At 41.9% G+C, this 24,845-nt stretch overlaps 1 protein-coding gene across 1 annotated transcript; it reads right to left on the bottom strand.

Annotated features, from left to right (window-relative positions):
- Positions 1-961: 961 nt before the first annotated feature.
- Positions 962-24,399, bottom strand: LOC113007709 (amine oxidase [flavin-containing]-like). Its single transcript, XM_026144568.1, has 16 exons — positions 24,236-24,399; positions 23,950-24,157; positions 22,328-22,422; positions 21,920-22,057; positions 12,583-12,687; positions 12,371-12,462; positions 11,311-11,452; positions 10,114-10,263; positions 7,685-7,844; positions 7,509-7,605; positions 6,306-6,359; positions 6,163-6,220; positions 5,977-6,074; positions 4,388-4,499; positions 3,555-3,617; positions 962-3,121 (listed from the first exon to the last, which is right to left on the bottom strand). The coding sequence occupies exons 2-16, from the start codon at positions 24,002-24,004 to the stop codon at positions 2,966-2,968; spliced, it is 1,575 nt and encodes a 524-aa protein (XP_026000353.1). The 5' UTR covers positions 24,005-24,157; positions 24,236-24,399; the 3' UTR covers positions 962-2,965.
- Between the last annotated feature and the right edge of the window lie 446 nt (positions 24,400-24,845).

Raw genomic sequence — 24,845 nt, 5'->3', positions numbered from 1 at the left:
AAAGTGAGTAAAAAACGTCCTAAATGCATTTAGAGTTTATTTAGAACTACAAATTAAATTTCTTTTAGCAATTATTGTTTTTTTTAAATGTCACAATTCCAACCCTGCTCCTTTACCTGGGCTTGGACCGCAAAAGTGACCCGAAGTAGGCACTCTGGTGGAGTTACTTTGTGTGTGTGTGTTTACAAGTAGTTTTAAACCTTGTGATCCACAAAACAGCATAAGAGTAAAAGAGTAAAAGAAGAACTGACTGCGTTACAGCACCCGCTGCTTGTTGAGAGTAAAAGCGATACGCGCTTGTACGTCTTTTTTTAGCGACTTTTTTTTCTAAAAAAAAGTCGCTAAGAGGTCTGAAAACTCGCTAAATATAGCGACAAAGTCGCTAAATTGGCAACACTGAACGGGTATGGCAGTCCATTCTCCCAGCAGCACGGACTACACTGCCCATGAGGCTACATTCTTTAGGGCTATGCCTGTAGTATTCTGTGTAGCTTAGCACAACAACAACGAAAAGGCGCTCTCTCACCCAGGAAACGCACAGTCTCAGAGAGAGCGCGTCACCCTGTAACCATGGCAACCGTAAAGCTGCCGCCTGGAACAACAGAACATAGCTGTCAAACAAAACCCAAACAGTCCTGACCCGCGACAATATGAAACAGGAAAATACTGCCGTGTAATCCATTTATTTCAATAAAGTAACTGTATTCTAAATACCACCTTTTAAAACCGTAACTGTAACGGAATACAGTTACTCATATTTTGTATTTTAAATACGTAACAGCGGTACATGTATTCCGTTACTCCCCAACACTGTTTACAAATGACTCAGTGTCTTTTTTTTTGGAATTCGACTAGCTTTAATTAATATTATTTTTTACATTACTATTACACCGCTGTTTTCACTCCGTTGGGCTGTAGCTCTGCTCTGAGTCGACATAATGACACACGACACCAGAATAAATCAGGTTAAGGCGAGTAAAAGATTTATTTCACATTTTGTTAAATATCACCAGCTTTGTATGAGGAATCAAAGACATCAAAGAGCAGGTCACAGGAATAGTTAAGAAGGCTCATATGCACAGAGGGACAAAGGAAGGGGGGGTATCTCCAGAAAAACCCCATAATGAATAACGCTGCATCACGTCTGCTGATGGTTTGTTGTGAGTGCTGTAGTTTTTTGTTGTTGTTTTTCTACAGGGTGGATGGAATTTGCTGGCTTTGTTTGTTCAGCCAACCATAAACTCAAACACTTTTAGTGATGGTTCAAAAAGTGACATTATTATTCAATCATTACTTCTAGAACTGCACATAAAACCTGCACTGGGACTGAGGGTCAGACGGGAGAGGGACACCACAACGAGGGAAGAAGCGCTGCAGGGACAACACGAAGCACACACGGACACAGAGATAAGCAGAGGGATCACCTCAACAGTCTAAGCTCTGATGCTGTGTTTTTACACCCGGCTTTACCTGAGTCAGGTTTTCAGTGAGGACATAACTCAGGTAAGGGGAACTTACCAGAGGGAAAGAGGGATGAGGGCTGAGAGTGTCAGAGTCACAGGCACTTGCGATAAAATGACAAAAACGCTATGATTTCCATAAAGGCACAACAGATAAACTACACTCACAAACATCTTTGGGACAAGAACAGCATGATTCTTGTAGTGGGCAGGTTGGCTTTTACATCTACACCCCCGACAAATGATTTTACCCGGTCAAATGATTGCTGACGACACTGACGACATCCCCTTTGTAGCCTTGATGATGAGTTTTGACACCTCAGCATATATCAATAAAGTTGTGGTTTGAAGACAATCAGAACAGTTTCTGGGTTTTTCTAAGTCTAGTTGCACAGGGAGAGACCACCCGCACTAACTTATGATGCACACCAGTCGTTTTGTTCTATAAGCCTGAAGCATTCAAGGTCACTCCTGGTCGATTTATACAAGCGGGTAAAGAGTTAAAACAACAAGTAACTATAACTGAGAAGTGTTTAATTATTCTTTATAATACGGTAATCATTATTGTCACCATTAGTTTAAGGATTTCTTATTAAATTTATGGGTTCAGCATTTAGACTGGCACCGTCTTAATTTTTGGTGGCCATATTTGGTAGCCCGTGTTTGCTGATACCTAAGACTTACTATAGTTTAAACAGAGGATTTATATTAAAGGAGTTACCATGAAGGAGACAATTAGCTATACGAATTCAGTAATTTCATATTAGGGCACATAATTTGCACTTTGGGATTTAAATAAAATTAAAATTTAAGAGAAACAACATTGCCCATTTCACGCAGTACCAACTCACTTTAGGTGCTCTTTTCTCTTCTGAAGTCACTGGATTTCGTCAAACAGCTACGGCTGCTTGGCCAGAATAAATTGGCACCTAAAATAGGCAGCGGTAATTAGACACACAGTGGAAACTCATGCACACGCGCTCGCAACTTTGTACAGAAACTTTGATGACCACACGCTCACGAACGCATGCTCACCGAAGCATGCGACACAGACGAGGCTCATACACACAGTAAGCATGGCGACTTTTATAAACTCACATATAATCGACACAGTGGATTTCATTGGCATTGTATGGGATAGTAATAGTGACAGAGAAGGTTTCCCCTTACGAACTGATTCTGATCTTTTTTCCTTCATTGGTTTCACAATCTGAGTCTGCATGTTTTAAACTGAAGTTAGGCTTTCGTCCCTCCTCTCAAACACCTTTCAGTCAGCCCTTCTCACCTGCTTCATTCTCTCTTTCGTTTGTGGACAGAGTAACAGTGTGTTAGTGTTTTTGCATGAGCTGAGCAGTCCTTCTCACATCACGGTGTTTCTCAAAAAACAATGTATACCCTATGTAGGTCACTACTCTGTAGTTTGGGCCCATAAAGCACTAGAAGTACACAAGTGTCTATTGAGACGTGTTCCCTTGAGATGTGGAGGAGTGAGACGACAGGGTGGTTTAACTCCGGGGGATGATGCCCTTCTTGTAGGCCACCAAGCCAGCTGCGGCGGCAGCAGACAGGAATGTGGAGACTCCTAAGAATTTGAGGAAACCATCAACCGAAGGCAGGTTTCTCTCCCAGAAGGTGGTAACAAACGGGAGTGCCCGGATTTCCTGCAGGACGGAGGGAATGATGATATCAGATATCTGCCTTTTTCATGTGCATGATATTAACTAGATACTTGATAGATGATTTGGCAATATACAACTTATGTAATCTTGGGTCCAAAATGTGTAAACAATGCAAAGGTGTCTTAAACCTGCATTTTTTTACATGACCAGCAGGGGGCAACTCTTCTGCTTGAAAATGATTGTATAGAAAGCGAGGGAGAAAATGACCTCTCTTGGTTTACAACCCCAAGAAACATTATGGTCTTGCCTGGTAGTTTTTTTCTCATTTATTACAAGATGATCTTTTTCACAGTGTCATTTATGGTAAAAAGTGTTTTGGATTCATGACGAGAGACTTCAGAGTGTTTCTCCACTGATTGTTCATTTTTTTAATCAAAGGCCAACTTGTAATTTGGTGCATAAGGACTTCTCTTACATCGTTCTCAGGCTCAGGTTGCCAGATCTGATTAGGTTGGAGTTTACCCATCGCACACATGACCTGCGAAAAGACATTGGTGGTGTCAGTCAAAGACTTCAAAAGGATCAAAATACAGTCTAACAGTCTAAATTTTAAACATGATACACATTTTTGAGTTTGGGTGATGTTAATAAGATAACTCTTTATTATCATTGCACAGTCATACATAGTACAATAGCACAATGAAATTGGGGAACTGTCCCACGTTGGCACTACATACGACACGACACGACACATCAACTTAACTTAAGTAATAAAAAGAAGAATAAGTGTATGTTTATGTTTAATGCACTCAGATAATCTACTCAGGCTTGACTGGCCTTTACTGTAACTGACCTACTCTGCAGCAGAGCCAGAGCTAAGAAACATGGAGGAACATGAACACATGGGGGAGTATCTTAGGAAACCAAACCTAATGTTAATGCCTTGGAAGAAGGACATAAAGTGCAAGCAGCAGGCGAGTGTCTTAAAGAGAGATTTAGAAGACTGAGTGGGGAGGACCATTTTGATTCTATGGTTTGTTTCAGTCAGCTGTGCTCAGACATAAATGAGAGGGGAGAAAAGGCGAGGATGTCATGATTTGATATCAGCTGACCCCCAGCACTGCTGGCTGAGCATCCACAACACCAGGAGCAGGCTGAGGTGTGACTAATAGGTGTGCCAGCTGCATGATTTAAGTGGTTTCCACCTGGTATATATAAGTAACCTGCCTCTAAGGGTGTTTAAACTGGTAAGAACTGGTATTTGCTAACACGTAGCAGTGAAAAGCAGGTACTTAAATGCTCTCTGACCTCTCTGGCTGCTCTCTCTCCAGCTTGTACGGCCCCCTCCATGTAGCCACTCCATTCGGTGGCCGTCTCTGTGCCTGCAAAGTACAACTTGCCCACCGGCTCTCTCAGCACTCTGAAGAGCAAAAAAGAGAGAAACAGGAGAGGCTTCAGAGGTTAAACTGGTTTACAGGTTTTAAACACGTTTTATTTTTAATGTATGCACCAGCATTGTACTGACCATTGAGCTTTAGCATGCATTCACTTCATTTAAGAATATTATCTCACCTGAATAAGTGCAATATGGGATTATATAACATAAAGTGAATTTCCTTTGGATTAATCTTCCCACCCCCACTGTGCTCAACATAAAAGAACCAAAGAAAGGACTTTTTCTTTAACTCTATTTCTTGCAGGACCACCCGGTATGTGAAACAGTTACTCTGTATAAAAAAGCACAATGTTAGGTTTCCAACTCCAGCTTACTTTTCATTGTGAGTGAGAACACATTTGCACATCTGGTGAGGACATTTAGACATGAAATATGGTTCACATGACGATTAACAAGGAGTTTCAGTTTTTCATATGGAGGTTAACAAAACTCTAATAGTGAACATATGCACCAGGATCTGTACAACAAGCAGCTTCGACTAATAAATGAAACCAGTTGCAATCTATCAGATACCTGCAAACAGCCACGGCACTGGATTGTGTTTTATAGATTTAATGGGCAAATCCTGGGGACACGTCCTGCTGTACTGAAAATGCATTCATTTGTTCACACTCCAATAAAACCCATGAAATGCAGCAACAACACCATTCAGTTAGGAACGCCTCCAACAGGACCGGTCAGTTTTTTTCTTTAAAAAAGATGAATTATGAGATCACAGTATTGCTTGTGTGGTAAACATAATTATCCAACACAAAGTGTTGTGATCTCAGTGAGTCCCCTCTGGAACTGTGCACAGACAGGCAGGGTCATTTTATGGAGTACGAGTGGCGCTGATTTGCAGAAATAAGTGCAAATCCTGCTGAAACATATTGTGGTGAGCTCAGGCGAAGTAGGAGACAGAGACTGTTTCAACCTGCTGTTCCTGCGCTAGCCTCAACGCTAAACTACAGGAAGGACAGCCTTTTATTAGGAATGCCCTTTCACACACAGCAATAGTGAGAGGTGCTCAAAATCACAGTGCTCTGCCAGCCACACTAAGCACAGAACACACAGCTACAGTAATGTTACATACTAACAACAGCAATGACAAATCAACACATGTTAACTGTAGCAGCCGTTATAACGCTACAACTTAGAAACATTAACATCAGGTATAGACCCATAAGCCTTTGGGCCAGCGGCCCCTCCCCCTAGCCCTCTACATAGCCCGCACCTGAAGGGGTCAGTTGTCCCCAACAACCCCATCACCCCACACAAAGTCTTTCAAATGTCCAGGGGCCTTCTTTAGGCGAGTCGTCCGGGTGAGCCTGCTACAATACATTAGCCATTAATATCCAGGAGCTGACACATTCAAATAAATTAAGTTAATTGAAATGAAAAGATCACACTTTCATATTTATGTTTATTTTTTTGTGTGTGTACACGTGTGAGAGAGACTCACCTGCCAAACTGAGTAAGGATTCCTGGGGGGAAATAGGCTGTGTAGCAGCCTCCAGAGTACTCCTCTTCACACCAGTTCTTCTCCTCATAGTGCACCGGCTGCAGGAAACAAGCAGGCACATGAGCAGTCAGTCAAGTGATTCCACAGTATCCACATGACTGTGTACCACTCTGCACCCAAACTCACATGCAAAGCCTCATCTGTGCCCAGCACTTTGGAGTAGATCTCACAGATCCTCCTCAACCTAAACACAACAACACAGGAGTTGGGATTAAACTGATCTCACAGCTCGTGAGAGTTTTTTTCCATCTCTGTCCACTGGTGTCTACCTTTCTTCCTTGGACAGGCTTGAGAGCTTTCTGCACTTGTGGGCAAGGATGAATCTGGGGGGGAGAGTGAAAAGAGAAAACACTACATGAGCATGTGTGGCTGGTTGGATGACTTTATCACTTGTGTTTAGCTCCATTCAAGCACAAGTCCTACACTGTATGGAAATTCTTGTAGGAGCTCATGCGAGAATACTAGGTCAGAGTCAGATGGTAAAGCTGAGACACAAGCCTACAGGCCAGTCAGTAACCCTCTGATAATCACTAGTGAACGAAATGTGTATTTCAACCTGACTAAAGCATGGTGCAGCATTGTATACTTCTTTGGGGCTGCTGATATCACTTAGCATTTCGGTGCTTTATTTCCCCTGAGATGTGATACACTTTGGATTCTAGCCAATCATTTTACCTTTCCAAGCGTAGTAGGCGGGCCCAGGTACGTACGTTCTTTTAGAGCAGAGCTACAGATTAAAATGCCCAAGGCGAAGCAGTCAAAAGTCTGGCTGTACTTCACAGCAAAAGATGCAAACTCAGCAGCCTGCAACAAGTGCTTTAAGCTGATACTGTGCAAAGGAGGTAACACCTCGAATCTGATGAAACACCTGGCGACGCATAGCATTTTTTTAAAGTCGAGAAATGCGCCGTATTTGATAGCTTGCTGCGAGACCTCACACCGAGCACATCTACTGCGGGTTGTTATCGGACCCGGAGTTAGCAACATCCCCCAAGAACCCGAAGAGGAGAGTCCTGGCCCCTAGCCCTGCCAGTGTAGCAGAAATGATGACGGATAATGATGGCAGCAGCAGCCGTTCTTCTCTGCGTGGGTAGCTTAATGTTGTTCATGTGTAATTTACGTTGAGTACGCTAACCACGTTATTACATTAACGCATTTAAGGTGAACTAGCAAACACCGTCGTAGTTACATGAGGCTGTCTTCTTGTTTGATGGCAGATACTCCCTTCACCCTGGCCAAAAAGGCTAAAATGACCAAAGAAAAAGAGGGAAACAGCTAAACATGAGAGGTTTTTGGACAAAGTGTGTGTTCTTCATTCTTTAAGCACCGGTTCGAGCACCGTTTAAGCACCGGCACCATTTCAAAAGTACCGGTTTGGTACTGGTATCGGATAAAACCTAAACGATACCCATCCCTAATCATTATACAAAATATACACAATTACAGAGAACTGTTTGAAGCTCTGTACCAACCCCATAATACAAGGTACAGTCCCATCAGGCTTTGTGTCATCCAGGGTGAAGCCGATGGGAGCGCCCTCCTCCTCTATCACCATGCTGCCGCAGTAACCTGGTAACACAATAAAACGTTAGAAATGGCATCATCTTGAACAGCATTCGCTCTCTCTGTGTTTTCACTTCCTGCGTACCCTTTTTCCTCCAGAAGTTCTCTCTGTAGTAGACCATGCACTTTATGACAGAGCCCATGGGAACACGGTTGATCAGCTGGTTCCTCAGCGGGGGCAGCTCAGGGTTGAAGTGCATCTTCAGATTCAAAGCAGGTGGTGTGGCCACGATCACATACTTGGCCTAACACAGAGACAGAGACAGTACACAGTGCGTACCAATAGTCTGTTTATAACTGAAAGATGTGACCCAGAAGTATCTGCATGGTAGTCATCAGCCATAGTAAGAGATGTTGCAATTCTCCAAATACTAAGGAAAGAGGCTTCAGTGCTTCCTTTAATATAGGATACACTGGACTATCCTTTATGAAAAGAGGGGAGAAAATGCTGTCCCATAATTCATTACAATGGAACATCTGACCATAAATGAAAACATTCAACCTAATCAACAAAGTAACACAGATCATGTACATTTTAACTGCTTTTTTCCAAGCAGCCAGTAGATGGCAGCCAAAGAGCAGCAGTGCCAGTGAAGTTTGTGAGTAACACTGTGAAGCAGTTACTGTTTTACAGATACATGGATGTTTCATATTCAGACTGCATTATCTCACATTACCTAGTGTATAAATATAGTATCTGTTTCATTTCCTAATACATAATAAAATCAAACAAACACTATAACAGTTATTTGAAACATGGCTGCAGTAACAGGAAAACAGGAAAAGGAAAGTCCTGCATTCACAATCTACTGAAACATAAGAGCAGCGTCATTATTCATTATCTTATCAGCTCGTTAACGGTGATGTATCCATATAAGCAAAGTCATTCTGACTATTTGTTTTGTGGGCCATTTGAAGGTTGGGAACCACTGGACTGAACTAATCAATTGTGTCTACAAACCCAGTTTCAGAAAGTTGTAACATTGTGTAAACTGTAAATGAAAACAGAATGCAGTGACTTGCCGATCTCAGAAAGCCATCTTTTATTCACTTATACAGAAAAATATCAGAAATCTACTATTATCATTTACAGAAACAAAAAGCTCACTTTGAATTTGATGGCAGTGACATGTCTCAAAGTGACACGACCAGCGATAAAAAGAGCATCTCAGAGATGCTCTGCAAAAACCCCCAAAACTGTGTCTACAAACTGTGGAGCAATTTCAGAAAAATGTTCCTCAACATCAAACTGAAAAGAATAATATCATCAAAACATTCCAAGAATCTGGAGGAATTTCTGTGTGCAAAGGATAAGGCTGAAAATCAATAATGGATGCCCGTGACCTTTGGGCCCTGCTGCATCACTGCACTAAAGCAGGCATGATTGTCATGAAATCACTGGGAGGGCTCGGGAACACTTCTGGAAATCACTGTCTATGAACACTGTACTGTTCACAAATACAGGTTAAAGCTCTATCATGTGAACATGATGGTGAAACACCGCCATCATTTCTGGGCCAAAGCTCATTTTAAACAGACTGAGGCAAAGTGGAAACTGTTCTGTGGTCAGAGAAATCAACAGAAAGGCTTCAGCAGAAGTAAAAGAGTTGGGGTGTTGAACCGGCCTGCCTGCAGTCCAGACCTTTCACTAATTTGGAGCATTATGAAATGAAAAAAAAAAACAGATATATGACGGAGAGCCAGAACTGTTGACATATATAATCAAACATGAATGAGACAACTTCCTGCTCCCAAAGGTTTAGTACCTGCTCTCCTCAGTTGCTGAGGAGGTGTTAAAAGAAGAGGCGATGCTAAACTGTCTTAAACATGGCCCCAACGCAACTTTTTGGAGAACAGTTGCTGCCATCAAGTTCAAAATGAGCCAATATCCATTTGCACTTTCTATGCTCCGTTTATGAGATTGAAAATAATTGCATTATTTTTATTTGACATTTTTACACAGCATCAACTTTTTCAGAATCAGGATTGTACGTACATCTGCACATATATTTATTTATTTCCTGTTTTAAAATGTCTCCCTTTACAGCCATCACACAGATGAATGTGAGTTAAGTTAGATATTTCCCTCTGAAATGCAGGGACATAAAAGTACAAAGTATCACAAATTGGAAAACGTTAGGGTAAAGTATAAGAACCACCTCTCTGTGATACATGCTGATGAGGGACCTTCCATGTTGCTCTGAGTGCATTTCCTCTATTTTCCTCTCATTATTTTATCCTCACTTTTTCCAAGTTCTGCTCAAAGGGGTTTCTCTCCATCTTGTTGTAATCCCTTTGACCATTTAGTGCGGTGTGCCATGAGATGATTTGGTGCTAGATACCATTAATAAACATTAATCGAGCTCCTCGAATATTTACTAGACTGGACTTTAAATGCTCATTTCCAGCTCAATATTATATTTCTGACTAAAGCAGAATATGTAAGGAAAGACATAAAAAGTGTCCTTAAAGAATAGTACTTCAAAGGAAATACTGGTGATATACTCAACTCACCTTGTAGGTCTGCTTGTCCACGGTCTCCACCACAACCATGTCTCCGGTCTGGTCGATCCTGTAGACTGGAGACTGCAGCTTCACTCGGTCTCCCAGCTCCCTCGCCATGCACTGACTCACCTGATTCGAACCTCCTACAAACTTCCTCTCCTTGAGACACAAAGAGAGCAGAGTTCAGTGAGCACCAACAGGGAGAGCAGATGCAGCAACACTGGTTTCTATTTATATTGGGTGGAAGTGACTCTGATCCCCCTCTGGGTACCCCTCAGCAAGGCTAATAAACTCCCAGTTTGGAATGAAGCCGATAAAATCCCCTGATTTATCCTGGTGATACACACCGGTTATCCTCAGTCCGCCTTCATTTCCTTCACTACAAATTTCTGCATCTTAATTCAAAAGAAACACGTTCATAAAGCCAGGCCAGCAAATGTTAAATGATGAAGATGACAGTGAGGAGGTAGAGAGGTTTGGGCTGTCAAAGCTCCGATACACAAAACCATTTCCATGTGGTTAGTGTCAACATCTCTCTCATCCCTGACCAGAAACACATTGTGTGCATTCCTCTGTGGCATTTGGATGAATTTGTCAAGCAGTCGCTGTGAAAGCACGAGCTACACCTGAATCAGTCCTGGGCGGTGAAACGAGGTGAGCCTCTTCTTGTCTTGTTTGATTAAAGACACATTTGCAGTTTTGCAGGAGGAGTGCAGCTGCACTCGAAGCAATGCATACCAATAGCATATCCATATGTTTAAGATGACTATGCGTAAATACTTCAAACACCCCTATGTATGCACCATCCACAAGGTGTGTAAGCTTTAAATGTGGAGCAAACAGGAAGGAGCCGACTGCACTACTGTTTGTCATTTGTTTACCAAAGCCTTTGTGGCTATGGGAACAAGGCCCTCAGCTTGAGGAACGGCAGCAGAAAAGACGCCCTGAGTATTCCAAGAAAACATCTTTTGTGTGGACAGCATCTTATTCAGGCCAGACTAAGGAGACTGGGCTGTGAGGGATCTCCCTCTGACGTTCACACTGCTCCTCTGAATCACTGAATGAATCTGTGTGAGAGGCAGAGAACGCAAGTCCACTTCTTGGCACGCCGAGAGAATATTCTGTTTGTTCAGACAGATATATAAAAAAACGAATTCTTTCAGTCTGTTGTTCTGAATCAGTAGGTATAATTTTGGGCAGACATACCTGTCCTCCGTTGGTGGTGGAGCAGATCCTCATTATTCCTCCGCACTGTTTGACGTACCAGAGTAACCAGAGAGCCGACACCTCGTGGGGTTCAGCGGTCACGATCAAGTTGACAAACAGTGTGGCGAAGCGACGAGCAGTTCTGGGAGGGATTACATGGAAGGTAAGAAGTCTTTAAATACTGCAGGTACCCCAGTCACAATTTTTATATTCTGTAAGAGTGTGAACAAAGCACAAATAAATCACCATGTCAGGGATTTCTGCTTGCTTGTCCTACTTTTCCAGCAGAGACTTGCACATAATCTACATTTGAGCAGTTTCAAAGTTGAACTAAAGTTTTATTTTAGTTTAATATAGGATACATTACAGGATTAATTCAAACGCTGGAGCAGTACAATCATTGAATTAGTGCAGGACTGTTGTCATTTACTTTTACAAGCTGCATATTTTAAATTTACACAGTAATTAGATTATCAAAAACATTCTCACTCACAGTGCATCATATACTGAAGCTTCTCCACCAAAAACCTCTATGAAACAGCTACAACCTTCAGCATCAGTTTTCAAAGTTTTTGCAGGGATGAGAATTCTTATTCTTATTAGTGCTGACACAGGAAGCTGTAACCATTTCCACCTCTGCAAGTTTGAGTCACTGAACTGGACCTCTTAACTGTGACTGTGGTGTTGGAGCCTTTTAGATCATTTTATTGGAATTAGCCAATTAACCAAAATTAACCAAAGAGCGTTAATTTTACTTCCAGCTTCAGTGAGTGGAATTCTAGCATTTCATGCCAAGTCTGTTGTGCAGAATGCTGCACCCATGAAACCTTAGTAACTGAGGTTGCTAACATTAGGTTATAACCTATCACTCCACCAGCCAGCCTCGCTGACTCATATGAGATATTAGAAAATAAAACGACATTTCTTTTGTTAGAGACCACCTTCAACATTTGTGTCACATGATTTAACAATAAAACTTTAAACTGGATATAAACGAGATAACAGGATGAATAGCTAGACCTATTCTCTGCACAAACGGGAAACATTTTGAACATGTTACCTGGTCCAGCAGAGTTTTTCAAAGAGTTCCTGCATGGTCATCTTGTCCCACTCCTCAGCATGGGGAGCTCTCCAGGGAGCGTCTCTGGGAATCTGAAATGCAGGAGGGTGTTCAGCATGAGTCAGGCATGTAGCAGGTGTGCAACCTGTCCAGTAAACCAATCTAGAATGCTTATTAATAAGAATACTCATTAATAGTGAGAACTGCTTTACCTCCTCGCCCATCTTATCCATTGTTCTAAAGAGGTTGTTGAAGTCCATCAAAGCGATGGGGTTCCACATGGGAGGCAAGGAGCCTTTGAACGGGTAAGACTTTCCCTGTTGGACACATGATTGCGGCCATCATCACCAAAACAATATTCTTCAATCATCAAATAACCATTGCTTATAAAAGCTGTGCTTAATGATGGCAGCATTCAAAGAACAACATTTCAGCATTTGCCATTAAAGATTTGTTTCAGTTGACCTCTAACTGACCGTGAAAGCAGTTTGAAGAGTGGTGGAGAAAGTGGAGTAATAGCTTGTGCAATGTTTACAACTGAATCAGAGATACTGAATCATTAAATGTGATAAGAGTAGCCATAATCTAAAGCCATAATTTTTATGCCTGGTCTAGTTTATTTCTGCATTTCTCAATCACACACAAAGACATACAAACACAGAGGTGACAGTCAGGGGTAGATGCAGTGGGTTTAAAACCACTAAAGTGTTGCCACACCACAATTGTAACTAGAGATTCATTTTTGTTGCTTTCTAGCAAAGTTCCCTTTGCTATGTGGAGGATAACAATGGTTTGAGTACATTCATTTATGTGTGTTGATGGAATCTCAAATAATCTCTCTAGCGTCATACGCTAGAGAGATTATTTGAGAGCTTGAGTATTGAGAGCTTTGCTTGACAGGAACATTTATTTCAAACCTTATTAAACACAAACTTCTTTGAAAGAGAAAAAAACTGTCTATACATCTTTGTGGAAATGCCCAAGCCTCACAGAGCTGTCAGCTCAGAGACAATTCTGGAATAACACTTACACTGTACTGTCTTGGTCTGCAGCTGCAGCTTAAACTAATAATGTCTCCTATTATTTACAGTCTCCTAACTTATTGTGTTGTGTAATGTAATACCACTGTAATAGAGCCAAAGGAAAAAACAAAACAAAAAGAATATCAAAATTGTTTAGTTCTTCATTTCATTGTAAAACAATGCAGCTGTAACTGCATTATTACTGCATTAAAGGAGACTGGAGGCATCGAGGTGGCACGGAGGGAGGTTAGCCAACTATCGGAGATGCAGAAAGGTGCGACAAAGAAGGTGCCTAAGAAGTACAGCAAGTTGTCCAATACCTGAGGCCTTGGAAACTGCCAAGCAAAGACTCACAGCCTTAGCCAGCTGCTTAAAGAGGTACACCAGAGACATAGAAAAACACCAGCTACTGGTAGACCGAGCAGTCAGCCGAGACTGCAAGACTAGGCTGACAAACCTGTGCACTCCCTGGATTGATTACAAGAAGGCCTACAACTTGATGCCCCACAACTGGATGCTGGAATGCCTAGACCTGTACAAGATCAACAGGACCCTAAGAAGAAACTAAATGTAAATTTATCAGGAACTATCAGGAACTCAATGGGGATGTGGTGGACAACACTAGAGGCCAACTTTAAGCCCTAAGGTTGTATGCTAAGCTTAAGGAAGGAGGTCAGAGGCTAGTTAGTGTCAGTACCACAGTGGCTGGACAAAGCTGGACTGAAAGACAGCACAGAGGCGCTAATCATGGCAGCACAGGAACAAGCATAGAGGCTGGGCTCTATCACCCCAGGCAAGACCCCAGGTGCAGGCTGTGTAAAGATGCCCCTGAGACAATCCAGCACATAACAGCAGGGTGCAAGATGCTAGCAGGCAGGGCATACATGGAATGCCATAACCAAGTGGCCGGCATAGTGTACAGAAACATCTGTGCCGAATATGGCCTGGAAGTCTCGAGATTAAGATCCTGTCCTCAATGAGAGGACCAAAGAACGCTACTTGAAGATAAAGGTGACTGTACTGCAGAGGAGGACTTTATGACAACCATCTAAAGATAAAGATTTCACAGAACCACAGAAAATGCTAATCACTGCCCTTAGCCTTTTACCCAAATTATATTGTACGCTCTTATCTGACTTTGAAACAAACATCTATTATCAATAGTTATTTTACTGCCTATTGTAATATACAGTACTGGGAAAATGTTTGCTCTTCTTAATTTCTCATTTCTTAAACTACATTTAGTTTTAAAATTTAGTAAATTATTATTAGATTCGATTAATTAATACATTAATTTAGTAAGGAAAAGGCTAAACAAACCTACCATGTCCTAAATCGTGAATTTACTGTGATCAACCACATTTTTTGGAAAGTTGAACTTTGGAAAGTTCAGTTTCAACTAGCCACACTCAGGTCTGATAACTGCTGAATCCAGAAATCACTCAAGTAGAACCCGTCTGACAAAGTAAAGTAGGCTAAGCGACACGTCATGCCATGATCTGAAGAAACTCAAAAACAGCTGAAAGACTAAGCTGCTGACAACTATTGGTCTGGAAAACCATTTCTAAGACTGAGCCAAGTGGAGAGCTGTTATTCACAAATGGGCTACTAAAATTACTCCAAGAGTGCATCAATGATTCATCCAGGAGGTCACAAAAGAATCCAGAACAACATCTCAAGAACTGCAGGCCTCACCTGCCTCAGTCAAGGTGTTTGTGATTTACCAACAACAATTTTAAAATTTTACTAATGTAGTAAAACACTAACACACACACGGTATAAAAATATAGGTAATAAAGACTGATTGCTGTGAACTGCCGATGCAGGGATTGGTTCCCAGGTGTAAGATAATAAATCATATCTAAACACCACCTCTGAAGTCAGTCTAAAGATTTCTTGGATTTCTATCTTGCAGAGCATTCATTATGTGAGAGACCAACATACAATGCAAACAGTTTTACATTATCTGATGGTTTCACTGTGATTATTATAGCATTCTAAGATCAGGGGCCCGTTCTTCGTACCTCGCTAAGTAGGTTATCCGGATTAGATTGTTGACGATTTCGCGTGATCCTGGATCAGTCGGTTCCCCGAAGCTCATCCGGGACTTGCTGTCATAGCAACAGAGCCGTAAGCGTAAACCTGCTCGGGAGCAGGTTTACTTTATGTAAACAGGATTAGATCGCGGCCACGCAGGTATGTCCGCTTCATTTATATGAAAGCAACAGCGATATTCCACCACTGTTTCACCATAAATAAATATTATCAATGTAACTAAAGATAATGCAGCACTTGATCCTTTTATTGATGTCACATAGATACATACAGGTCATTTCCTAAAAAAGGGAAATGAACTATTAACATTCTATTACATGTATGTGATTATTACAGATGTAATTCATATTTCAGAGTAGTAATTGTAAATTACTTCGTGTAATCAAGATGAGAGACCACGGCTATAAAAGCGAAGGTGGATTTGGGAAGCCTGTCGCAGCCATGTCCTGTCCGTATACGCGACCAACCCATTGCGGAAGGTGCAAGATTGATAAGGAGAGTCCTCAGAATCCAGCGTATATTGCGGGACAGACAGGATCCTTTAGCTCAGCGCGACAGTGTGCTCATAGAGAGATATCGATATTCCCGTGAGGGTATTATTTACTTAACCAACTTGTTGACGAGGGGGTGCAGGACCACCACCTGTCTTTTTTTCCTCTGCCCTTTTCTTGGTTGCTGTTATGAACAAACTAACAGAGTATTACAGGCCAGTATTACCTTGCCAAGAGACGCAAAGCAATCTAAGAGATAAATATTACCATTCTGTAGAATACTCCTGTATTCCACTTTTACTTGTTCCCATGTTCTTGTGGGTCCTGTTGTGGCTCTAATGTGAAAGGGGATATAATATAACATATTATAATATAATATAATGCCATATGATATTGGACAATATAGTGTCATATGATAGATCTACCCTACCGCCTACTGGTGTTGGCCAGAGGGGCCGATGGCGCGATATGGCAGCCTGGCTACAACCGTAGCTGCCTCCACCAGTGTGTGAATGTGGGAGTGAATGAATAGTGGTATCGTAAAGCGCTTTGGGTGCCTTGGAAAGCGCTATATAAATCCAATCCATTATTATTATTATTATTAAATTACCTACGAGTTTGATTTGTCAGCAACTTTCTGCCAGCCCTCTCTCCTTGCTTTTGCAGCCTTTGCAGTGTTCTCTTGCGTTTTAATTAAACTCTGAAACTCCTGAAATCCCTCACTCATGAGTTCTTGCTCTGCTGCCGGAAAATACCGAGCACGCCCCTTCGACATTTTCGCCGACCAATCAGCGGGTTGCCGATCAATGTTTCTACTATCGATGCGTAGCCCCTTTTACGACACCCAGTGATGTCACATTCCTGCGTCCAGCTGTAGTAATCGTCAACAGCAGGTGTGTTCGGGGAACCGGATTAGCAAGCTCACGGTTAGCGCGATGATTTGATCTTGGATGTGTCATTTGATCTTGGATGTAGTAAGCGACGTACGAAGAACGGGCCCCTGTTCAAGATCTGTTTTGTGTATATATTGTCATAGTGTTTTCTTTGTCCTTTGTCAGACTGTCTGTGTCTCATGTCTCTGTTCCTGTTTGCTATCCTCCAGTGTTTGATGCGTCAAGTGTTTTGTGAAATTTTCAGATTCTGATTATTCTCTTGTTGTTGTTTTTTCCTGTTTAATAAGTTCTGGCTTGAGAATCTTTCATTTGGCCTAATTTTTGCCACACCCATAACAGGGTAGCCAAAGCACTAGGATCCACTTCCCTCACAGCTTAATGGTAAGCTCAGTCCACCAGCTGGTAAAAGGGAAATAATTTGAGGATCCCATCCCATAGGCAAATGGAGATCATTATAGTGCAGTCATTTTTAAAATATATTTTTAGGATAGCACTTCTATTTGTTACAGCTACGAGCAGATGGAAAAACAGGCCCAGAGAGGGAGCAGGGCTCTTAACGTCCATCTTGGACCATTGTAACACTTGTTGGGTAGGGGTGGGTAGTGTTTGTTAATAGTCCAAATGGCCCAGGGGAAGAAGCTGTAGAAGCTGTTAGTGAGTCTGGGGTGTGGGACCTGATTGGTGGAGGGTCAAACGGGTGGTGGGCGGGGTCACCTGTGTTTGTCTGAGACAGGAGAATCTAGCGATGGACTCCGGGGTGGCAGAGGACAGCCAATGACTGTTTTGACAGTATTAATTACCCTCTACGCAGCGTTTCTAACCAGACAACCAGGCAGTAAGAGAGCACGTTCTCCCCTGAGGAGCGGTAGAAGCCCAGCAGGAGCTTCTAGTCCAGGTTTTTCTTCCTTGGGACAAGGAGGAAGTGCAGACACTGTTGGGGGTTCTTTACCAGGGTGTTTACCGAGCTTGAACCTAGGAACAGGTGGCAGGGGGGATCTGAAGAGGTGGCAGAGGACAGCCAATTATTTTTTGGCAGTATTAATTACCCTCTGCGCAGCCTTTTTATTCTCAGTTGGGTGATAAGGATGTCTGGGATTATAGAGTTGAATGTTGAGCTGTAGTCCACGAAGGGCATCCTCACATAGCTCTTCCTGTTAGCCAGATGGCTCAGCGCTCTGTGAAGGGTGACAGTGATGGCATTTCCAGTATTTCCAGATATTTCATTTTTCATTTTTCCCCCAAACCACTGTCCAAAAAAAAAAATCAAATCAAATCAAATAAAACCCTGAGCTCAGTGTGAGCTTTGGTAAGATATTTCTTGTAGTTGGTCATTAGGTTTGCACACATTTCAGGAGTGATTTTGGCCCACTCCTCTTTACAGAAAATCTCTAAATGCTTTAGGTTTTAAAGACCCCCACAGCACATTTTCTACAGGACTGGTAGAAAGGTCTGGTCTGGAGAATGGTTAAGCTGCAAAATGAACTTAACATTCTTCTTCGTTGGCCACTCCTATGTTTCTTTGGTGGTATATTTTGGGTCATTGTCATGCTGGAAGACTCATTCATATCTTCAGTTTTTTGGCCGATGGAAGAAGACTCTTGTCCAAGATTTTACGGCACATAGTCCAATTCATTGGCCCCTCTATACGGTGAAGTCATCCTGTACCCACAGCAGAAAAACAGCCCAAAACACAATATTTCCACCTCTGACTGTGGAGATTGTGTTCTTTAGGTCATACTCATCACTTCTCCTCCTCCAAACACTGTGGGTTAAGTTGTTGTCAAAGAGCTCGATTTTGTTTTCATCTGATTACATTACTTTCTTCCAAGGCTTCTCTAAATTTTTTGGGTGTTCACTGGCAAACTTAAGAGGGGTTTGTAAATGTGCCTTCTTGAGCAGGGGGAACCTTGTGAGCGCTGCAAGATTCGGTATATGGTAAATGGAGTGGTTCTTATACAGCACATTACTATTCTACTTGAACGCTCAAAGCACTTTAGCATGTCTAATGTACCCGTACCTTTTGATTAATAGATGACCTGCTCTACCTCCTGAGCCACATTATTCTCTAATTTTAGACCATTACAACCAGTGTGTAACCATTGGTGTTTTTGGTGACTGTTCCTAGTCTTGAGATCATTAACAAGCTCCTCCACTGAGTATATATGTTCTGTACGACCGTGTGTGGGGGGAGTGGCTAATTTAGCAGATTACCGTATTTACCGCACTATAAGGCTCACCAGATTATAAGGCGCACTGTTGAAGACTGGCTCTGTTTTCATACATAAGGCGCATCATATTATAAGGCGCATTAAGACAAACAAAAAAATAACTCGACCTTTATTAAGCTCATTCACAGTAACTCTTAACACTGTTAAGCTGTAACACGTTAAATATTGAAAAATATACTTTTTCCAGTACGGTACATTCAACTTCCACAATTCCCTCAAACTCTTCACCTTCCGTGTCTGAGTTACGGTAAACACCTGGGCAATTTCGGCATCAAGCATGCCCAGATCCCTCTCACACCGGATTAAAAGGCGTTTAAAGTGCATTCAGCAGAATAAAACAATCGGATGAGTTAAAATTTAACCAACTCATTCACAGTAACTATTAACATTGTTAAGCTGTTAAACATCAAATATTGAACAATACACTTACATTTCCAGTTCATTCAACTTCCACAAATCCATCAAACTCTTCACCTTCAGTGTCTGAGTTAAACAGCTGGGCAATTTCGGCATCAAGCATGCCCGGATCCCTCTCATCATTATCTGAATCAGTCTCGTTGCTGTTACTTAGCTGTTCAGTGATTATTCCAGCCTTCGTGAAAGCTCGGACGACACTTGAGACTGATACCTTAGCCCAAGCAGCCACGATCCTTTGGCAGATAGTGGCGTAACTCGCTCGGCGTTGCCTCCCTGTCTTGGTGAATGTGTGTTCGCCTTCTGTCATCCAATGCTCCCACGCAGCTCGTAATTTAACTTTAAACGACCTGTTGATACCAATATCTAGTGGTTGGAGTTCTTTGGTTAATCCACCCGCAATGACGGCAAGCTCCAAATTAGTTTGCTTCACTTGGGTTTTGACAGATTCGGTGAGATGGGCGCGCATGGAGTCATAGATCAAAAGAGACGGAGATTTGTGGAAAAAGCCATCCGGTCTCTTGACATAAACTTCCCTCAGCCACTTGCTCATTTTCTCTTCATCCATCCAGCCCTTTGAGTTAGCCTTGACGATGACGCCGGCCGGAAACTTTTCTTTTGGCAAAGTCTTCCTCTTGAAAATGACCATGGGTGGTAGTTTCTGGCCATTAGCTTGGCAGCCCAGAACTACAGTGAAGGATGACTTCTCGTTCCCTGCGGTGCGTATAGATACCGTACTGGTCCCTGTTTTCTCGACAGTACGGTTCACGGGGATGTCAAAGGTGAAGGGGACCTCGTCCATGTTAGTGATGTGTTCTGGCCGGATCTTCTTTTCAGTGATCTTATTCTGGCAGTACGTGCGGAAAATGGCCAACTTTTCTTTGTAATCGTTTGGCAGTTGCTGTGAGACAGTAGTTCTTGTGCGGATTGAGAGATTATGCCTTTTCATAAAACGGAAGCACCAAGAAGGTCCCCCTCGAAAGTCTTGATCTGCATGTCACGTGCTACCGCTGTTGCCTTGAGTCGAATAGAGACTGTAGAGACACTTCTACCTGCTGTTCTCTGTTCAATAACCCACTGTTCAATTTAAGATAAGATAAGATAAGATAACCTTTATTAGTCCCACACGTGGGAAATTTGTTTTGTCACAGCAGGAAGTGGACAGTGCAAAAGTTATGAGGCAAAAATTAGAATACAATAAGAATAAATACAGTACACAACTGTACAGAATAGAATAAAATAAAATACTATATACAGTAGAATAAAATAAAATAAATATACAATAAGATAAAAATAGAATACAAATACAAATACTATATACAACTGAGTAAAAATACAACGATGACAGAAAGGATTATTGCACTTAGTATTATTGCATATGTATGGATGTGTGTGCTTGATCAGTTAAAGTCTTTATTATGGAGTCTGACAGCAGTGGGGAGGAAAGATGATGATAATTGATAATTTTGTCCTCTAACTGCGGCCATCGTGCCTTGTTCCCTCGGAAACTCCTTTTGGTCTTCTTTACTTGTTTTAGGTCATCTTTTTGCTTCCTCCACTTGTGCACCATGGACTCATTAATGCCAAATTGTCTCGCAGCTGCTCTATTTCCATTCTCTTCTGCATAACTAATTGCTCAAAGTTTAAAATCAGCTTCGTAAGCGTGTCTCTTCACGGGTGCCATTTTGGAGTCGTTATACACACACACACACACACACAACACGGTAATGTTGTGTTGAAGCACAGTACGTATTACTCCGCGAGGCTCCTGGCAACGGTAACCGTAATGCTCCAAAAAGTGGCACTAAAAATCTTTTTTTGACAGATTTTTGAGCATAGTGTGCCACATAAAACCGGTTCGAGGTCAGTAAGCACAAAACAAAATTCATACATAAGGCGCACCAGATTATAAGGCGCACTGTCGATTTTTGTGAAGATTTAAGGATTTTACGTGCGCCTTATAGTGCGGTAAATACGGTACAGTCAAGCGAACTAAAGTTAACAATGATGATAACAATGTTTTACTTTGTGTGCAAAGTAAAAAATTTGTTTTTAGTGCAAACAAAAAGATTCCCCAAAAATGCTTCAAACTCTACTGCTGATGGCAAAGAGGCTAGCTCTGTTAGCTCATGCAAAAGTCAAGCTGACAGGAAAAGTGCCAGCGGCAGAAAGTGGCAATTGAAAAATGTTGATAAAGATCCTTGTTGCCATGCCTACTGCGTGATGCCAGAAAAGTAGCAGAGACTTGGATTTCCTTTTTATTGGATAATGGGTCAGACTCAGGATATGGTGCATCATCTTCTGAACATTGTCATCATTTACTCCATCACTTAAAGTGAAGAATACATCTGGAACATGTCATGATCTGTCACAGACTACACAGACATAACATAAACCAAGAGAGCTTGGAATAGAAAATTATCTGCAATAAAAAAAAGACACTCACATTAACATAATGCACCAAGTTCTCCTGCTCGTTGACTTTGTAGGTCTTTATGCCGTACTCTTTGGCCAGACGGAGGATGCGGTTCTGTGTCGGTCCAATGTAGGCACCGCCTAGATCAACCCACTTTGCCTCCTTATTCTAAAAGACACATACTCACAATTAGATCATGACAAAAAAGAAAGAAATGTCACAGATATTTCTGAAAAGGCTAACTGATCTATGCTTGCACTTCTACGCTCATAAATGACTTGAATATAAATGTCATTTTTTTTCTGTATGCCCATTAAAAGAAATAGATACACTATCTTGGTTGTAAAATTAAAAAGGCTGGAAAGCATTTATATTACTGTTACTGATTGTCTCTTTTATGAGCCGCTCCTACAGTAGTATTGACACTCTTTGCCTTACCTGCACAGTGAAGGTACGACCACCAACCCGGTCTCTGGCTTCCAACACTACAGGATCGAGCCCACTGGCTTTCAACAGCTTTGCAGCACTCAAACCTGCAGAAGGACAGAGACACCAACAGGACTTAAACATAAGGATTCAAGCAATATATGTGCTTTCTGTACTTGTAAAAAAAGCAATAGCAAAAGGCACACAGGGATTTTAAAGGTCTTTTAAAATAAATGACAAAAAAGGCTTCCAAAAATCCCCTTCTCAAAGAAAAACATTGTTTTTGCGCTCTATTAGATCACTCAAAACCAGATCAAGAGGATCGTTTGGAAAATCTGATAAGAAAGACAAAGATTTGAACTTCTTTGTTTATTTTTAAAGTAAATCTGGTTTCTCTTATGCTAGTTAGGACACTGTTATACCATCAACAGGTATTCCCACTTTAATTGTTTTCCGTTGTGCATTTACACTGATTAGCTTTTTGGTAGGCATGCAACTCTTAAATAAAATTACATAACATTTGCTTTTCAAATGAACTGAGAGAGCTCTGGGGAAAAAAATAGAGGGGGGCAGGGGGGATTGAGGTTCTCAACAAATCACAAACCAGCCAACCAGCTGATCATGTGGGGAGGAAGAGCTAACAAGTAAAGCACTGAGCACTGGCTCACCAACCACAGAGTATACAGTAGATAAACAGCTTGTCATACACTGAACTCTGGCATATGGAGTATGGGTATGTCACAGGTTTTGCTGTGAGACTGGGCGGGGCAGACATCTCCGAAATCATCGGAGCACTTTTGCAAATAGGCTCGATCTTGACAAACCGACCAGATATCTGAAGATTAAACCTCTACATTCTCGGCTAAAAAAAATATTTAAACTGTATTCGGTGACATACAAACAGGGTATTTAAAGGCAAGTTCAGTTAGTTAGAGAAATGTCCAATAAAAAGACTGGCCACCAGGCCAAAGCAATGGTTTTTACTCGAACACCATTAACCCCACCCCCTGAGTTTGATGGGTGAGGTTGGCAGATAAAAGTAATTCATGAAGAGAGCCGCAGGGTCAGGACTGTCAAAATGAATTAAATAAATACATCATTAAATAATTGATTAAATGTGTTGATAATTAAATACAATTTGAAATAAATAAACACATAATTTATTCAATGTTTTAAATGAAATTAATGGGCATTTAATTAATTATTTAAACATTTATTTAATTAATTAATTTAAATTTTAATTAATTAATGACAAATTTAATTATTTATTTAATAACGTATTTCATTCATTTATTTCCTCACTCCTGGCCCTCCATACAGCTCACGTCCTCTTATGTAACACAAAGTATGCGCTGGTTGATTAGCTGTTGCTCAACTTGCTCTGCTGTTGCTGCGGTGATACAGAGGTGAAAGAGCTGGAGAGAGGAGGAGAGGGGAGGTAGCCTCACGGAAGAAGAAGAAAAACACTACGAATAATGAAAAACTCTCCGTCACTCTGCACGCACGCACGCACGCACGCACAGCTTCTTCCACTGTGGAAGCTCTGTTCGAAGCTTTGGCTTAAATCAGTTTATTTGCTCAGCTCGTCCGCACAGCCTGCACACCAAACTAAAGTTTTCTAACGTGCAGCCTACCTGATATGCCCGCGCCGACCACTATAACGTCGTAGGTGTTGCTGGGTGCAGTCATGTTGCTGGGTGGTGTGTCTTCTTTCCCCTCTTGGCCGTGTCAGCTCCGGATCCAGATACGCACCCTACCGAACGTAGGGTGCGTATCTGGATTAAAAAGCGCCGGGCAAGCCCACTCCCTGCAGAGACCGCCCACCCATAGTAAAGCCCTACCCTGTGGGCATGGAGGGCCATTAGGAAAAAACATTTTATGGAATACTACTACTACTACTACTAATAATAATAATAATACCTGGGGGTTTTTTTCATCACCCGACGACAGCTCTTCTCCAGTACTCTGCTACGGATCTTTTGCGGCTCCGTTTTTGCCTGGCTGTCTCTCCACCTGTGGCTCTGTACTTCTACCCGGTGTTCCAGATCTACTGGCGTTTAGATCAACTGGCGTTAGTCGAACAGATGTGTGGCAGACTTGCATTTCAGGAGCTGCTACCGACAAACCAGGAAAAAACGCCAAATGTGTCATCTGTGACACTTGTGAGGTTATCTCAAACACACTCCGTCAGTCTTGATGCTGTTGAACAACAAAATGTTTAAAAATATCGCGAGTTTACCTGGTGATATTCTCATGCGCGACGCGAAAACAACAAACAATTAACACCACGCCGATGTTGTTCACAGGACAGCAAGAGTAAACGATCGGGGGAATCTTGTCGTCGTTATCGTTCCCCTCGCACGTGTTATTACTCCGATTTCAGCGATTTTGCTTCACAACTAAAGCGAGCAGTTTACTTTGTGCGCACTTACATGGACTCGAATCTACCAGCGCCACCTCTGGCCAAGTACCACAGCCTACAGCCAGATCAACTTGTGACACACATCTGTAGCACGTTTGAATTCGTTTC

This window comes from Astatotilapia calliptera, chromosome 16, assembly GCF_900246225.1.
Source record: "Astatotilapia calliptera chromosome 16, fAstCal1.2, whole genome shotgun sequence".
In the NCBI taxonomy this organism is placed as follows: Eukaryota; Metazoa; Chordata; class Actinopteri; order Cichliformes; family Cichlidae; genus Astatotilapia; species Astatotilapia calliptera.
The sequence above is the reverse complement of the archived record's forward strand: the minus strand, read 5'-3'. Positions and strand labels throughout refer to the sequence as shown.

Excerpts from the sequence above, each read along its gene's own strand:
- LOC113007709 (XM_026144568.1), bottom strand. The coding sequence starts at position 24,004 with ATGACTGCACCCAGCAACACCTACGACGTTATAGTGGTCGGCGCGGGC. Across the intron at positions 11,453-12,370 it reads GAAAAACTCTGCTGGACCAG|AACTGCTCGTCGCTTCGCCA; the intron begins GTAACATGTTCA and ends AATCCCTCCCAG. Across the intron at positions 7,845-10,113 it reads TGGACAAGCAGACCTACAAG|GCCAAGTATGTGATCGTGGC; the intron begins GTGAGTTGAGTA and ends TCTCTGTGTTAG.